Raw genomic sequence first — 18,687 nt, 5'->3', positions numbered from 1 at the left:
TTTACAAGACACTTCATTGCATTTCTGTCCAATATCACACTTGGCACTGGTAACAAAAATCTGTTGACATCATTATACATTCATTTCTGACAGGTATGTATTGTTATGGAGAGGACAGATTTTCTTCTAAAAGCAGCAGTATTTTAATTATCCATACACTGCAAGTTAACTGTTCAGATGACGTATGAATCATTTGCTATTTTACTGCTCACACAGTCCAAACTGTGTTTTACTTTGCGTATATCATGCCTCAACAATTTTGTCATATTTCAGTAACTCAGGTTCAGCATTATTGGGAACTATAATATGGAAAAAAATTGTCATTTAACTTGCTCTCAAATTCTCAACATTGTGTTCAGTCTCCATGTTGCTGCTCACTAGGTCTGAGCTGCAGAAAACAATAATATTTCAGATGCATTATGGCAGGTTAATTTAGCCTCACTGGAGATGATAACTCTATTAAATCTGGATTGATAGAAATTCCAAATGAATACAGTTGCTCGCTCACCAAAAAAAGCGCCATAAGCGAAATTCGTCCCCATGATCCACAGCTGATATAAAGTCGGTGGCTGAAATTTCTATCCTGTGATTTGTTGTTACATTTTAAGATGCCGTAAAGGTCTGAGAAGGTGACTTTTGAAATCTGAACAGTGGATTTGTTTCCTTTCTAGGTGTGTTGGAGATAATGTTTATCCCGTCAAGCTAGTCAGGACTGACTTTATCACATTAGCTGTTCATTTTAACCCTGTGCATAATTTTTTTGCGCCATTACAAACCAGAGTCCCAGGTTTCATCTTTGTGTTGATGTGTTTGAAAAGACATGGGCTGAGCGAACTGATAGCATGGTTGAGACAGCAGCAAAGCTGGAATGATGAGCAGAAAATTTAAGCAGAGTTGTATTTCCAATTGGCTATCTTTTGACCCTTACCAGAATTATACTGAAGCAAGGACAGAATTGGTCTTCTAGGCGAAAGTGGGCACTGCAGATGCTGGATTAGAGTGGTGCTGGAAAAGCACAGCAGGTCAGGCAGCGTCCGAGGAGCAGGAAAATTGATGTTTCAGGCCTTTATCAGGAATGGTGCTGCTCCTCGGATGCTGCCTGACCTGCTGTGCTTTTCCAGCACCGCTCTAATCTTGACGCAGAATCGGTCTTCGTTGTAGACAGCTGTAGTGTCTCCACAAAAATGGCCATTTTTCAGCTATTACTATCAGGGAAATCAGGGTCGTATATTCTGTGTTCTTTAGGTAGGATGAGGAAAAAGGAATAAAGTGGAGGACAAAGATTTCATGTCGTTTCCACTAAAACTTGCTGCAATAAACAGAATAGTAAGTTGGTGACAGATTCTTCTGTGACTGCTGTTCTTGGAACAGAGTCTGCCCAGAAGCTCCCTCTGGTGTCACTAATATCCTTTTAATCCTGCCACATATTAAACAAAAACACTCTGTTGTCCTCCAAATTTGAATGTGTGGGAAAGTGTGATTGTTTGCCGGCAGAGCTCCTTTTTTGTAAAACGTTCATTCCACATTTTAGAATGAAATATTTTTCCAGCAGAATTATGAATGAATTCATTTTGTTTCTTCTTTTTAGTTGCAGCATTAATTCACTAATACATTCCAGCATTGCTCTGTCTGTGACATTAATCAATACAAGAACAACTGATTCAGCTAAATCGAAATTGAAAACCTAGTAAAATCCAAAATCTATGTCTTCTCCCCAGGGAATTCTGCCCAAGCCTTCTTAAAATATGAGATTTGATGGTTTAACAGCCAAAGTGATAAGAATAAACTGCTGCAAATACATCAGAAATTTTATTAAAGGATGGAAATGATTTTATTGATCTGTATTTCTAAAAAGAATGGACTCAGCTGATTTGTATGCAGCTCCAAGCTGTAGGGCTTTAAGGAAATGGAATTGGAGATAGCCGATCAGTGAAAAGAAAGCTCACAAAGTAACATTCAAGCTCTGAACATTCTGTTTATCATATTTAAGTTGTTTATAATATTTGCCTTGTGTAGCGATGACACAAGATTTGATAATTGTAGTTCGCACTTATATGCTGCATAAACCAAGCTCAAGTATTACTGAGCCAAATACTCTCTCTGAACAGTGAAGGCATTTTTTTTTTGTTTGACAGTCATGGTTTCTGCCATCTAATTATATGAAAAAGAATCATGAGCAGGGTTACAAACTTAAATTCTTATACTGCACTTCAACAAAAAAAGGCTGACTCCTGGATTATGGTTCAATCAGGACATCTGCATTCGCATTGTCACAATCCCCGTAGAAGCTGAAAACATTTAAAAGAGAAATTTGCACTTTTTGTAATAGTTGAAAAGCAAGACATGTTGTGGTTGCACATTTTAAGACTTTTATTGTAATAAAAAGATGAAGACAACTATTAAATAAACACTATGCTCGCATGTTTTGAAGTATGGAGCAGTGCTTTACGGGTATATGTTATACTTGTTCTTTAAGTAAGCATTCAATTCTCCCAGAATCTGTCCAAATTGATATTTGGGTCCCAGAGCTTTATTTGCATTCTTTTCCTTTCCCAGCTTAGTAACCTTTTGTCCAGGATCTGTCCTTCACAGTGAGAGCTTTCCCAGAGATTCTTGCGTGTCAGTCTAGTTTTAACTCCAAATAAATTTAATCTTTTCAATGGGAGTACAGGTTCCTTCATACATTTCTGTGCAAAGACATTCAGCTCTAGGCTATTCTCTCTTTGAGGTCAGATGGATAAACGTTTCCTTTGGGACATTCAGTGACATTTTATGCAAACCTATAACCCAGTCTGACAATGGCTTCCTCTGCACCATTTCCTTCTCAAAACTTATTTGCATGACAACACCAATCTTATAGGCCTTCTACTCAAGTAAGAAATGCTATTAACTATTGGTTGGATTCCGACTCTATCATTTCCTGGAATCAAGTGGACAGATTAAATCTGAACCTGACATTCTCAAGACTTTGGAAACTACCAGCCTTATGACTGAAGGCACAACTGCTGCCTTCTCTGTCTCCAAACATGAACACCACACTTCTCTTTCACAGGACACGTGTATTGACAGGCAGACATCAGAACAGGTCACGTAGCTTCCTTTGCTTGGCCCCAAATCAACGACACAATCCCAAAAACTTACTTCATAATTGCAACAAATATCATGATTCCTCCTCTCCCTTTTCCACCATCTACCAAGATCTTTATGCCATTCTTTGTGTAACTCTTTGCATGCTAATTTTCAATGTGATCACAGGTAGGCAGTTGCAGAATTTACAGACAGAAAAAAGGTCCATTGATCTGTACATTCAGAAAAACATAAACAAGTGCAGTATCTTGAGATTGGCGAAAAAGAGAGATTACATTAACAAAAAATTAATGCAAACTGTACTCTTCAACTTGGCCAAATCTTGGCTTCATTAGAATCTACTTCCTTGATTCTTAAGCAGGGAAATGTTCAGTTTCCAGGTGAAAGTTATCAAACAATGTATGTATCATTGTCCTTTGATCATGATTCTTTTTCCAACTGGGAGACTTTTGATCTCTGAGTTCATTTTCTGGAACACCTAGGTGCAGAGCTGTCCAAATGTAAGGTTCTGTTACCTGTCTGTGAACTCATAAGGGAGTAATTACACCAGTATCTAAATGTTTAAGCTGACAGAAAACATTGCAGTAATGAATATTTGTCAAGCATATTATCGATAATATGTATAGACCTCCCACAACAAAGCCTGTTCTCTATTTAAACTGGAATTTCAGCACCACGTTATCGTGTTCTATGCCTGAAGTGGGGAGATGGGGGGCGGGGCGGGGCGGGGTTTCCTTACCACTGCATTACGACCACCACAATAGAAGGCGCAAGGAGCCAGATCCACCCCAGCCAGAATGGGGATCGAACTCCATGCTGTTGATCCACACTGACCATTCAGGCAACTGAGCCTGAAACAAGTTTATAAGATGATGGATGGCATGGATAGAGTGGAAAATATGAGGCTATTTCCCAGGTTGGAGGAGTCAATTACTAGAGGACATAGGTTCAAGGTGCAGGGGAGAAGTTTAAAAGAGATGTATGAAGCAAGTTTTTCACACAAAGGCTTGATGGGTGCATGGAACCTGCTGCCAGAGGAGGTGGTAGAAGCAGACACAATAGAAGCATTCAAGAAACATATGGATGAATACATAAATATGAAGAGAATAGAGCGATATGGATCCTGTAACTGAAGACTGTTTTAGTACGGAAGGCAAAATATGTCAGCACAGGTTTAGAGGGCCATAGGGCCTGTTCCTGCGCTGTTTTATCATTTTTTGTTCTTTGTTTTTTTCAAGACGTCCAATTAGTCCACACTGCAGTATCAACACTCTCTTTTACATAGATGTTGTGGGCTAAAACTATCAATAAAGATGGCAGAGGTTTCACTTTCTTTCCATCACATGAATGCCTCCCCATCTTACTGCCTGCCATTGGCATTTGTTGGAAGGATTTACTAGTTAATACTCAGTTATTATTGGCTGCATTATGACCACACTTTCCTTGGACAAGAACTCCAGGAAAGGGACTTAATCCCAAAACATCTGACTCAGAATCAGAGATGATTGCCCTCTGTGACACTTGACTTACAGATATATGCACTAATGTTGATTGCCAGTTTTTCATACCATATTGATGGTTATTAAATAAAATTCAATTGGCCATAAAATTTTCTTTAGAGTCAGTACCTAACGTAAATAAGAGTGATTATTCATGCACAGTGACATTTGAAATTTTGATAATACCTCCAAAATATTCCTTCCAGTAAAAGATGAGATGTCAGTGGTAATAGCTTTATGCTGACAGAAAGTTGTGAATATTCACTGAAAACAAGACTTCCTAAAGCCAAACACCCCTTTGAGTGCTTTATTTTGACATGTTTGAATTACTTAGTCTTGGATAAAGAATGTTATTTGCAAGGAACCTTGGCATTTGGAACCTTTTAACCACAAATTCAATTCAACAGTATCCTTTGCTACAGCAAGTGACAGGAGCAGGGATATAGCCAGTTAGATCTCGCCTTCTTCCAAGAATAAATTTCAATTGAAGAAGGTGGTTTCTCATCTTTAATACCCAAGTTCAAAGCCAGCCAACGCTTGCAATTGAAATTTTCCTTTGTTTGTTATTCGGTTCTTTTAAACAAGTGCTTAGATTAGATTAGATTAGATTTACAGTGTGGAAACAGGCCCTTCGGCCCTTAGTTTGACTCTAAATTGACATTCCCACCCAGAAAAGCCAAAGGACTGTTGTAGGAAACAAAAAGTTGTCACACTGGGCCAATAGCTCAAAATTTTATTTTGAGACCCAGTATTGGTAACTTTGATCTAACCACAGTTTCCCTAACCTGTGAGATCATGCAGAATATTCACAAAGTAAATTTAAGGGGCAATGTCCTCTTCATAATATGTCATGCAAGAGAATTTTCCATGTAACAAATACAGCTACACTGTGACAATCTATGGTCAAATAATAGCTGGATGAATATTGGAACACTATTTCAGTCACAATGGGATTTCACTCATAGTCATCATTTTGGTTAACTGCATATGATTTGCTCAGTAATGCCTCCCAGCCAGTTCTTCAATTATGTCATTGCTGCTTACTATTCAAAAAATGCTTAATGTTCAAAAAAGGCAGAGGACTTAATATTAGTTCTCTGTAACTCCTTCCAGAAAGGAATTCAGTTCTTTGCTTTAAATTTCATTTGTTTAATCAATTAAATCCAAATTTCATCACATAAGTTTTGCAGACTGTTCAATTAAACCTTTGTTTTTGAAGGTGCAGTGTGATCTTACTCAAACAGTTTATGCAGGTGATAATATGAAGACTATTGCCTTGCAAAGAGAAACTGAGGAATTCTAAAAATTGAATTCACTGATCTGCTTCTGTATCCAAAGAATCCCCATTCTCGCTCACATGCCTTACCTCTATTTTCAAATATTGCCAAATTTAATTTGCCCAATAATTTCCTCATGGATGTCCACCCAATACAATTTCCAATTCATTCAAAACTTCACATATCCCTCACTAAACCTGTTCTCCCATATTATCAATTCATACCAATCTTCATTGTCTCTTATTTCAAAGTATAGTATAGCACAGGAACAGGCCCTTCAGTCCATCAGGACTGCACCAACACATGGTGCCTTTCTAAACTAAAAACCTATTGCCTCTACACAGTTTGTGTCCCTCTACACCTTGTCTATTCATATATCTGTCAAGATGTCTTCTAAATGTTGCTTCATACCTGCTTCTACTAACTGGTCTGGCAATGCAGTCTAGACACTAATCACCCTATGTGTAAAAAGTTGCCTCTCACATCATCTTTAAACTTTCCCCTTTTTGTTTTAAACCTGTGTCTTCTATGTGTTCCAATGTATCAAATTCATAATCTCACTCTCATTTACAGGTCATTTCATTTTCTTCACTCACCTTTTGGAAATCTCTTTTGGTGTTACAATTTCCTACATATTCATCTATTTTAGTTTTGATGGCAGAATCTGTAATCATCACAACCTATCTTTTCAATTCTCTTCTAAACTCCTCTGCACTATTCTTGATCTCACATTGAGAAGGTTCCAGTGACAACTACTTATTCAATAATTGTTTTCTTCATTTGTATTACTTATTGTCTATTTCTGCTGTATTAAGTGTGTGGAACATTTTCTATATTGAATGCTATATCAATGCAGGTTGGCAAACTATTCGAGAAAAGAAACAAATACACAGATCTTTTAAAAAACTGACATTTATATAACAATTTTCACGAGCAGTGAAGTTGAAAGGACTTACAGTCAATTTAATACTTTTGAAGGACAGTTGCGTTTTAATATGAAAAAAAAGCAGTCGAAGAATGTGGTGCTTGAAAAGCATAGTCGGTTAGGCAACATCCAGGGAGCAGGAGAGTCAACGTTTCGAGCATAAACCCTTAATCAGGAATGAGGCTTGTGGCCCAAGGGGGCTGAGAGATAAATGGGAGGGGGGGTGGATCTGGGGAAAAAGTAGCTGGGAATGCGATAGGTAGATGAAGGTGGGGGTAATGGTGACAGGACGAAAGGACGGTGGAGTGGATAGGTGGGAAGGATGATGGACAGTTAGGATAGTTCAAGTGGGTGGTGCTAAGTTGGAAGGTTGGATCTGGGATATGGTGAGGGATGGGGAAATGAGGAAACTGGTGAAATCCACATTGATCCGATGTGGTTGGAGGGTCCCAAGGTGGAAAATGAGATGTTCTTCTTCCGGGCGTCGGGTGGCTAGAGTTTGGCAGTGGATGAGCCCAGGACTTGGATGTCCTTGGCAGAGTGGGAGGGGCAGTTAAAGTGTTCAGCCACAGGGCGGTGGGGTTGTTTAATGCAGGTGTCGCAGAGATGTTCTCTGAAACATTCCGAAAGTTGGCATCCTGTCTCCCCAATGTCGACGACATCACATCTAGAGCAGTGGACACAAAAATGATGTGTGTTGAAGTACAGGATTCTGTTGGATTCATTCTACTGTATCTGTTGCTCTCAATGTGGTCTACTCTACATTGGGAAGACTGGATGCCCACTTGCAGAACTTTTCAGAGAACATCTCTTGGACAACCACTCTAAACAACCCTACTGCCCTGTGGCTGAATTATTTAATTCCCTCTCCCACCCCACCAAGGACATGCAAGTCGTGAGCCTCCTCCAGCGCCAAACTCTAGCCACCCAAGAATGCCTCATCTTCCTCCTTGGGATCCTCCAACTACACAGGATAAATGAGGATTGCACCAGTTTCCTCATTCCCCTCCCCCCACCTTACCCCAGTTCCAACCTTCCAGCTCAGCACTGTCTTCATGATCTGCCCTACCTGCCAATCTCTCTTCCCACCCTCCCCTCTGACCTATCACCTCCATCCCAACCCCCATTCACCTATTGTATTCTTTGCTACCTTCTCCCAAGCCCCCCTCCCATTTATCTCTCAGTTCCCTTGGGCCACCCCCTCATTCCTGGTGAAGAGCTTATGCTCAAAACATCGACTCTCCTACTCCTCAGATGCTGCCTGACTGGCTGTGCTTTTCCAGCACCACATTCTTTGACTCTGATCTCCAGCATCTGCAGTCCTCACTTTTTCCCTATTAAAAAAAATCAGCCAATTTTCATGCAGCAATATACTACAATTATGAGATCATGGCTAGATAATCTGTATCTGGTGATGTTGCTAGAGACATAAATATTGGACAGGACATTAGGGATAATCCATTTGGGCTTCTTCAAGTGTTTGATGTTTGTGCTTGAGTTTTGTGATGGGACTTGAAGCTATAATCTTCCGACTGCCAACTCAGCCACAGTTGACACCAGCCAGGTATAACCAATTAAATTCACCTTTTTGAAGACCACGATGCTCTGTTCAAGATATTTAAGTAATTAACTAATTTATTAACGTCTAATTTGTGATTAACTATCTCATTTAGTTGCTATGGTTAGAATAAGCCATTGCTCAATCATTGAAACTTTTGTGTAATCACTGGAATTTGAATTTGTAAAATATCAAGTGAACTTTAAACTGTCTAAGTTAAAATGTGTAAAATTGAAATTTCCTCACAGCATCTGCAGTTTTCCATGATTTTCATCTCTCTTGATATCTTGCAGTGGACTGTTTGGATCCAACATGCTCAAATCATGGAGTGTGTGCCCAAGGGGACTGTCACTGTAGTCCAGGTTGGGGTGGATTAAATTGTGAAATCCCTAGAGCTCAGTGCCCAGATCAGTGTACAGGACATGGCACCTACATTCCAGAAACAGGCCTCTGTAGCTGTGACCCAAGCTGGATAGGCCCAGACTGCTCAGTTGGTAAGATAAAGCAGTTAATTCTCTGCATGACTAATCAGTAAAATGATGGCTGTACCTAAGTTCCATTCAATCTACACCTTAATTCCATAATGAGACTGCAGGGTTTCTCCCCTATGAATACAATCATCTGAAATTCCTCCTGCCATTACTTTGTTAGAAGCATTAAAATTTGTTTTAAATTAATTGATTTTTTTTCTGACTTTAGAGAGTTTTGTTTTAGTATGACCTGAATTATAATTATGAGGGAGGAGTTCCTAGTCAATGTGCTGCATGTCAAACAAGGGAAGGCACAGTGTTCCTTATGCTACTCGGTAATGAAACACTTGGGATATGTCGCTTTAAGTTCTTCAGTGAAGAGAATAAGGAGCCTAAACTAAAGGTCTTGGAATGGCAGTAAGCCAAACACTGTAGCACAACATGTGATTTGAACTAGAATAACTGATTGAGAAAAATGGCAAATCAAATGACAGGATGGCCATGGGACATATTCAAATGTAGAATGAATACAATATGAGGTAAATACATTCCAGCTAAGAAATAAAGAGGCATATCAAAGACAGCGAGAAGTTCCATGGATAACCATAAAACTACAATAAGCACATCTTGGTCATGCCAAAATCGATATCCAGCTGCCATTTCTAATCCCATCTCCCTGCACATGTCCCATAGCCCTACAGCTTACAGCACTAAAGGTGCAGATCCAGGTATTTTTAAAAAGAGTTTAGAATGTCTTCCGCCAGCACCAACTCAGGCAGCAAATTCCAGACATCTGCCACCTTTTTCATTAAGGAAGTTCTTCCTGATGTCCCCTCAAATCCGTCTGCCACTTAGCTTGAGCCTATGACCTCTGGAGTTTGAGCTCTCTCCCAAGAGAAATATGTTCCTTCTGTGTACTCTATCACTATCCTTCACAATTTTGTATACCTCAATTATGCCGCCTCTCAGCATTGCCTGTTACAAGGAACATAACGTCAACCTCTCCAATTTCACCTCGAAGGTCTAATTCTGCAGCTCTGGCAACATTCCAGTAAATCTTTTCTGCATGATCTCTAGAGCAATTATGCCCCTCCTGTAGTGTGCTGACTGGAACTGGTCGTAATAATCCAGTTGTGGCCTCACCAGTGTCTTATTCAATTTCATCATTATATCCCTAATTTTGTATTCTATAGCTCTGCCAATGAAGGAAACCATTCCATATGCCATCTTTATAATCTTATCTATCGATACTGCTACTTTTAGAAACCTATGCACTTGCATGCCAAAATCTCTCACTTCATCTACCCCCTCAGTATATTCCTCTTATAAATAAACAACAATAGGGCTTAACAATGAGTCACGCGACAAATGTTTAAGAAATAAACAAGAAATATGACAGAATACAATCAAAATACTGCGGTTGCTGAAGATCTGAAACAAACACAGAGAATGCTGGAGAAACTCAGCAAGTCTGTGGAGAGAAAAACAGAGTTCATGTTTCAAGACCGATATAACATACCAGACTCAAACCATTAACACCGTTCGTCTCTCCAAAGAAATGCTAAATGTCTAGAATGGAAGGAACAACAGAAATTGGAAAGGCAAAGAACGATTATCATATAAGGCAAGTGGACAACATAAGGGAAATTTCTAAGACCTATAACTGCATTTGCAGAAAGAATTGAACTTTTCAAATTAAAGGGAATTATTTTGTATTTAAAAGTGAAATGTAAGATTGACTTTGTACTTATTTTAAAATTTTTCCTTTTGTTGTGTTAATTTTGATTTGTTTGCTGAACTAACGAACAATTGATTTGGGTGGCTCAGGGGCTCAGTGATTAGCACTGCAGCCTCACAGTGCCAGAGACCCAAGTCCGATTCCAGATAATGGTCACTGTCTGTGTGAAGTTTGTACATTCTCCCTGTGTCTGTATGGGTTCCCTCTCATAATCCAAAGATGTGCAGGTTAGGTGAATTGGTGATGCTAAATTGCGTAGAGTTCAGGCATGTGCAGGTTATGTTAAATGTAAAGGAATTGGTTTGGTTTGGGTACTCTTTGGAAGGTCAGTGTGGACTTGAAGGGCCTGGTAAATGCTGTAGGGATTCTATGAAATGATTAGACTGTGGTGTGTTTGGTATGAGACTTTTTAGAAATCAGATTTACACTCAATTTTAACCACCTAGCAAACATGTAGTAACGCAAGTGCTGTGGCCATCCAGCTGTGAATGTTGGCTGATTCAGTCGATTTTCATGATCACTTGCTGACTTTCCAACCAAAATAGCTACAGAACTAGCAGGAAGCAACTTCCCAGCTGCTAAACTTGAACCACATAGGAACACTGTAGGTTCGAGCTCCAGAATTAGGTACATTTTCTGGGAAATAGGAATAAGACTGGCACAGAGCAGGCAGAAACCAAAAAAATCATCCTGCTCCTGAACAACAAGGAAACTTCAGAAAACGTTTTGATGGTTGGTCCAAGCAGGTTCACCTGGTCTAAAAGCTTCTTCTGCTCCCCCTACTCAAGCCTCAGGTGAAAGTAGTACATCAGGCCCCAGTGACACCATTGAAACCTAATCTAAATATTTAAAGTAAACTCTGCAGATGTCATTGGTGCCTGAAATTTTAAATTACAGTTAGCAAAATCAGATCCAGAAAGCAGTAAGTCCTATATTTCATTTTAGTTAACACACTCCTGCTTCCCCTACAGCCAAAGGTGTATTTATGCAGTAACTGGCAGAAATTTTCAATAAAGTTTTCAGGTTAATCTAACATTTTACTGAAGTTAAGAAAGCAGAGAGATATGATAAAAGGCTAGCTTTCAACATTCCTATCTTCCTTGTTTGATCCTGTGGAGACAATATTCAACCCAACTGTAGAAAATAGCTTAACTAGCTTAGAATCTCAATCAGTAATGAATGATGTGACACATCTGCCTTGTACTTTTGATTGAAAGGTTTTCCTTTGTAGGACTTGCTAAACCTAATAAAAACTCAAGTTCCAATATCTCACTATATAATGCATAGTCTGATTGCTGTATCACTTAAAATCTGTTTCCTATCTTCAGAAGTGTGCTCTGTGGACTGTGGTACCCATGGTGTCTGCATTTCTGGTGTATGCCGATGTGAGGATGGCTGGACAGGTATGGCGTGTGATCAGAGAGTTTGTCATCCTCGCTGTGCAGAGCATGGGACCTGCAAAGATGGAAAGTGTGAATGCCGAGAGGGCTGGAATGGAGAGCACTGCACCATTGGTAGGGAACAAGGTTGATTGCTCATTTCTAATACAAATTTTTTATAAACATTAATAGTTTTATTAAATCATGCTCTCTGCATGTTTGCTAAGTATATTTCCTTACAGTGAGTTTATAATCCTAGTTCTATAATGGCGTAAGATGGGAGGGAAAGGGAAGGTGAGAATATGAGTGCTGTTTCAATATCAGAAATGAATGGCAAGGTCAGAGGACAAGTCAACTTTAAGGACTCCTGTCTGCCCACTATCGAACATTGGAATTACTTTCTTAATTACCTGCCTTGTCATTGGAAGAAATGGATTGTGGGTTCAAAGAAAGACTCTGAGAGACCAAAACACCCTCTAAAACTGATGTAACTCTTTAACAAAAGAAGAATTTTGAAAATAGCAGGTGACAAATACTTCCCTTATTTTCTTTTATTTCACCCTCCTCTTCATGCATTCTTGTTTCTCCTGATAAAAATTAGATTCTTTTTCTAGTGTTTTATCTCAGGAATAAAAATAATTCATTGATAGAAATCAGCCACTGCTATCAGCCACCTCTTATTTACTGCTCTAAATGCTAGAGCTTAACATCATGGAGAAAAGTCACCCAATTCTGAACCAGGTGTAAATTTGTACCAAATTTTCGAACATAGTAAACAAGAACACAAGAATGCTCAAGTTTTCCAACTCTCTTTCAGATTGTTCAGTGCTGCTACAAATGTCAAGTTTGTTTGTTTTCATCCGTGTTTGTTTGTTTTCATCCGTGTTCACTTAAATGGTACCATCATTCCAATTCTGTGCAAATTCATTGGAGCTGATGGATGGATTTTCACTAATAAGACAGGTAGCTTGACCTGGGGAATTTCCCCACTCATTGTTAAGAAAATGTAAAATATAGAGGAAGGAAGCAGAATCAGTCAGCATGGCTTTATGAAGGAGAAATCAGTCTTAACAAATTTATTAGAGTTCTTGGAGGAGGTAACAAGAAGGATAGAAAAAAGGGAACTGGCAGATGCAATGTGTTTGTATTTCGCAAAGCCTTTCAATACATAGAGGTTACCAGATAGATGGCTACTTAATAAGACGCCATGATGTTGGGGGTACCATATTAACATGGATACAGGATTGGCTAAATAATAGAAAAGAGAGTTGGGATGAGGGGATATTTTAGGGATGATATCCTATAACTAGTGTATTGCCTTAGGGATCAATGCTGGGGGCATAGATATTTACAAAACATTAATCACTTCGATGAGGGAACTGAAAGTAGTATCGCCAAGCTTGTGGATGATTGTAATTATACCTTTTACAAATCAGCCATGCATTCATAATGATATGACAAAAACTTTTGGGGAAACGTCAAAAATAAAAATAAAGTTAAAATGTATAGCCAAATATTACTTTTTTTATATAGTCTGCAGCAGTTTGTTTGTCAATCAAGCAAAGGATTTTTGTTTAATCTGTGTCAAACGTGTCCTGTGCCTTCTCCCTACTGGTGAAACATCTGGATCATGGCCAACATTTTTAAAGGTCCACAGAGACTTCATGACTTTATTTAGTTACTCTTAATCTGTGGCGACAAGTTTAGAAAGTGCTACATAATTTTCCCTTTTGGTTCATTATGGTTCCTCTTGAAAAGTACAGTTTAGATATGTTAGAACAAAGAGTGAAATCATATAAATGATAATCATGATAAATATTAATTTAGACATGGAGATATACAGCAAAAGGCACTAAGGAGGGATGAGAAGGAACACACCTTACAAACATTCTACCACCTGGATGAACAAGGAGACCTGCAAGATTGCCTTCAAAACACACACACCATCCTGACACTAAGTAATTTCTAATTCTTCACTGTTGAAGGGTCAAATCCTTGAATTTCCTCCTTAATCTCACTGTAGTTATGCCTACAGCATATGGACATCAATTGTCCAAAAATGTGGCCAACTTCAAAAGAGCAATTAAAGATGGACAATTTTTAATAAGTTTTAAAAAAGGAACCAATACTCTAGGGAAAGAAATAATAAAATAGTGGAATTCTCTTCATTAAAATATATGTTGTAAAGATTGATTAATAAGTTCATGGAGATGAATATGATCTTTAGTGTTAGTGCATTACAATGACAGTGAAATTGAAACAAGTCTGCACAGGTGTGGGTCTGTTCTGTGTGACACAACAGCAGCAAAGAGAAGGGCTGAAGGAGCTCACACATGTCAATTCTGAGATTAAGCTCTGTTGAGTTTAGTGTGACTGCTGAAGAATGAATTCAGTAATGAGAGCATAATGCTTATTCTCAGAATTGACAGGTGTGAGCTCGTTTAGCCCTTCTCTTTGCTGCTGTTGTGTCACACAGAACAGACCCACACCTGTGCAGATTTGTTGTTCAAGTCACCAGTATGAATACTTTTCTTGGGCAAGGTAGCATTCTCCACTCTCGAAACCTCACCTCCAACAGAATTTGCTAAACTGAGGAAAGATAACAAGAGACTGCTGGAGCAGAATAAAAAATTTAACAAAACATTGTTGACACAGCCAAAGTTGCACAAGTCCAGCAGCGGCAAGAATAAGCTTTATTTAATTACTCTTAATTTAATCTGTGGCAAGAAGTTTGGAAAGTGCTACGTAATTTTCCCTTTCAGTTCACAAGCCAACCTTTTAGTTTTGAAAATTGGTTTGCCTGCATCATCAGTCATTCTAATATGGATTACTTTATAGTCAAATGGCATTACATTGGAGATTTAGTTTAATAAGTACGAAAGTCACACTTTATCCTTTTTTAGCATCAAATCATTGAATAGCTTTAGCAACTAAAGGTTAGATTCATACAATACTAACTGGCAGTCTTAAATCAATTCTTCATATAGACTTTGCAACCTTAATGTGTTTTCAGGTTTTAAATGTATTAAGAAGTGCTAATAGGCACTTTGGTTCTTGCAACCGGATTGTCATTGATAATGTTTCCTTTTAATCTTTACTTTTTAAAACTAACAGATGGCTGCCCTGATCTGTGCAATGGCAATGGGAGATGCACCCTCAGCCAGAACAGTTGGCATTGTGTCTGCCAGACAGGCTGGCGAGGACCAGGATGTAATGTTGCAATGGAGACATCTTGTACGGATGGCAAAGACAATGAAGGAGGTGAGCCTTTGATGGGAAAATTGATATTGGGTAGAGAAATGTATAATAAGCTGCAGAAAGGATGCTATCAACCCCTCTACCCTTCTTGATAAATTGCAGTCAGGCATACATTCCATCTTATAAAACGACGCAGATGGTACATTGAATCATGGTCCCCAGGCAATCCAACCTATGCATCCATTTTCTCAATGTGAGAATTTCATGACTGCTCTGAGATGTTTATTAAAGGAGTTCTGGCATTGAGTTTGGGGACAATGAAATGGGTGCAGGATGAAGGTGTTGTGCACTCACACTCACATTCTAAAATTTTGTTTAGGCCATTGCCAGTCTTAAGTTTGGATTGTCATCGCAAGAGAACAAGTAAAGAGTATGGAAATGGAGAATTCCAGTGCATGCTTTACTAATCTATTGTCTCTGTACCATGTCATCGTTCCTCCTCGATTTCCTTTTGAAGATAATCACTATCAAATATTCCACTCAAAGATCATATTTTGTTGCATTCTACCCTCATTTTAACTCTCAACAGTGCTAAACATTACAACTCACCCCTTAATAATAATATTTTATGATCCACATATATCTCCTTTGCCATCATCTCGTATCCCTTCTCCATCCACATCAATTTGATTTTATTCTTCCGTCTATTAATAATGATTTCCAGTAATTTGCTTTTGATCCAATTGAAAGGAGACAGCTTGTTTTTAACCATTTTCATTAATAGTTTTAAACACTTGAAACTTATCTCCATCCTTGTTTCAAGCCCATCATTATCATCTTCCATGTTGCAGCATCCCATCAAAGTTGTAATTGATAGAATGGTGCTCTCAGCTATCTTGCTTGTGAATTCCCTGACCTGTGAGTTAATCTTTTAATCCATTTTTTGACTTACACACTTTTAAATGCAATTTCCACCCTTTTTATTCGAACACATTTGTTCATCACTGCCACCATTAATCCATTTCCCTTAGCTATAATACTTACTTTTTAGCCTGCCTTGACTAAATCTGAAGGATTTGTTTCCAGAAGTTGGTTTATTAAAGGTGTGTTCTCATGAGAGAAAGCCTTTTAACAAAGTGGCCTCAGCAATCGGCCCTTCAACTTCCACTGTTTAAGGATGATGACTGTCTTCCGTTGCAATACTGCCAATTTTTCTATTCATGTTCTATTCTTAATTCTCTTTTTTGCCCAAATATCAGGAAACATTTTCAACCTGGAACATTAACTCTGTTTCATTTTCCACAGTCACTGCCAGACCGATTGTCTCCAGCATTTTCCATGTTTTTGGCCATTCATATGGTGCTCCCTTCCACAGAAAGCAGAAAGTACATTCTTCATTATCCAGTTGAATGATACTTCACTCTCAGTCAACAGCACTGTTTCCACATGCCTAATATTTTTAAAAATTATGAGTATAAGTGTTCCATTGAAACAACAAAACATTTTTAACTTTCCCATCCATTTTTCATCTGAGCAGTGTGCAGCAGTTTTTTTGACCATCCAAGGCAATCCTGCAGATTTGGAAACCCTACACAGAAAGAACTGCGCAGGAGTGGTCCCAGTGATATTTCTTGCCCCTACATATAGAAAAGTGTCTAGTTTCTGCTCCCCGACAGCAATGTGACTCAAAGTTGGAGCTCAGATGTACTGGGATGTGCTTGGAACTGCTTGCTTTAAAAAATACTTCCACTTGTGAAAAAAAGGATTCATTTCAACATTTTTTGTTTCAATCTGTTCATTTCTTTGATTCATAAACACAGCATTGCCAACTCTTGCTGGTCAATAATAAGCCTAATGATTTGTGCAAATACTTTTTTCCAATACTCATTACTAATGTGGGAAACTTAAAGATTTATGTTTAATTTACCTACATCAATTGCTTTCTTTATAAATTTCCATAAATTATATGGTTTGTGTGAATTTTGAATTGCTTTGAACAAAGTCATCATTGGAGACAAATGCAAACTAATGTAGATGCTTGAAATCTGCAATAAAACAAAGTGCTGGAGAGAGAAACGGAGTCCAATATGGCTTCTGTTCTGAACTGGAGAGAGAGTTGAAAAAGTGATGGCAAGTTTGCATGGCAGAATGGATCTCACCTCTGCTTAAAGCAAAATCTAGAGGAATAGATTTGGAATAGGTGGCACGGTGGCTCAGTGGTTAGCACTGCTGCCTCACAGGGCCAGGGACCCAGGCTCAATTCCAGCCTCTGTGTGGAATTTGCACCTTCTCCCGTGTCTGCATGGGTTTCCTCACACAATTTAAAGATGTGTAGGTTAGGTGAATTGGTCATGCTAAAATTGCCCATAGTGTTCAGGGATGTGTAGGTTAGGTGCATTAGTCATGGATAAATGTCAAGTAATCGGGTAGGGGAATGGGTGTGGGTGGGTTGCTCTTTGGAGGTTCGGTGTGATTTGATGGACTGAATGGCCTGTTTCTACACTGTAGGGACTCTGTAGTGATTCTGTATACACTGTGGCAATGGGAGGAAAAGGGAAGCGTTGCAAACAAAATCGTGGTGGTGTTCTGAAGTTATTGAACTCAATGTTGAATCCAGAAAACTGTAAAGTACCAAACAGGATATGAGAGGATGTCCCTCGAGCTTGCCTTGGGCTTTGTTTGAACACGGCAGGAGCCTAGAACAGAAATGTGAACATGAGACCACAAAGGTGTATTCAAAAGGCAAGGGAGCAAAGGATTGGGGTCATACTGTGGACTGAGCAGAAGTGTTCCGCAAGGCAGTCACCCTGTCTGCGTTTAGTCTCCCCAGTGTAGAGGAAGTGGTACTGTGACCAGCGAGCACACATAAACCAAATGGAAAGAACCACAAGTAAATCACTGTTATAGCTGGAAGGAGTGTTTGAGTTAAAAGAACAGAAAATACAGGAGAAACTAAACACCTCTGGGAGCATCCATGGAGACAGAACCAGAGTTAATATTACAAATCCAGTGTGACCCTTCTTTGAAAATGCAACAATTTGCTTTTATAGAACTGCTTGAGGTATTAGACTTTGTGAAAGAAGAAAGTAAAAGGATAACTGTTATACTTCTTATAGATGCATGGAAAGGGAATGGGTGGGTGATACGTTGTTGAGGGTACTAGAGGAGTGCATTATCTTGCCTCAGAATGGCCACTTGAGTATTGACAGGGTTTAGTAGTGGTAGCATGTTGGAGGTAGTGGAAATGGAAGAGTTTGATGTTTTGTACACAGAGCTGGTGGGATGGAAAGTGAGCAGAAGGGAAATCATTCTGGGAGGAAGGGAAGAGAATTGAGTGCAGAACTGAGAGGAATGAGTCACATATAATTGATGCTCCTGTCAACATCAGTGAGGTTTGAAGGTTTAATCCTCGGTTGATGAAAAATGTCCACAAGGACACTTACCAATTTTTATAGATGCACTATAGGTGAGGGAAATTAGAGATCACAGCTATCATACAGTGAAAGGTAAAGGAAGTGGAATTAATTATAGAGGAGAGAAATGCAGAGATGTTACG

General features: G+C 38.9%; 1 protein-coding gene across 2 annotated transcripts in view; it reads left to right on the top strand.

Annotated features, from left to right (window-relative positions):
* The window catches only part of tenm2a (teneurin transmembrane protein 2a), a 797,630-nt gene that overhangs the window by 684,487 nt on the left and 94,456 nt on the right, over positions 1-18,687 (top strand). The window contains exons 11-13 of one of the 2 annotated variants that reach the window (XM_060836884.1): positions 8,640-8,840; positions 11,883-12,068; positions 15,048-15,194. In XM_060836884.1, the coding sequence (XP_060692867.1) occupies positions 8,640-8,840; positions 11,883-12,068; positions 15,048-15,194 (534 nt within the window). Of the gene's footprint in view, positions 1-8,639; positions 8,841-11,882; positions 12,081-15,047; positions 15,195-18,687 lie in introns of both variants that reach the window. The other variant, XM_060836885.1, reaches the window with a different exon arrangement.

Source organism: Hemiscyllium ocellatum, chromosome 16, assembly GCF_020745735.1.
Source record: "Hemiscyllium ocellatum isolate sHemOce1 chromosome 16, sHemOce1.pat.X.cur, whole genome shotgun sequence".
Classification (NCBI taxonomy): domain Eukaryota; kingdom Metazoa; phylum Chordata; class Chondrichthyes; order Orectolobiformes; family Hemiscylliidae; genus Hemiscyllium; species Hemiscyllium ocellatum.
The sequence above is the reverse complement of the archived record's forward strand: the minus strand, read 5'-3'. Positions and strand labels throughout refer to the sequence as shown.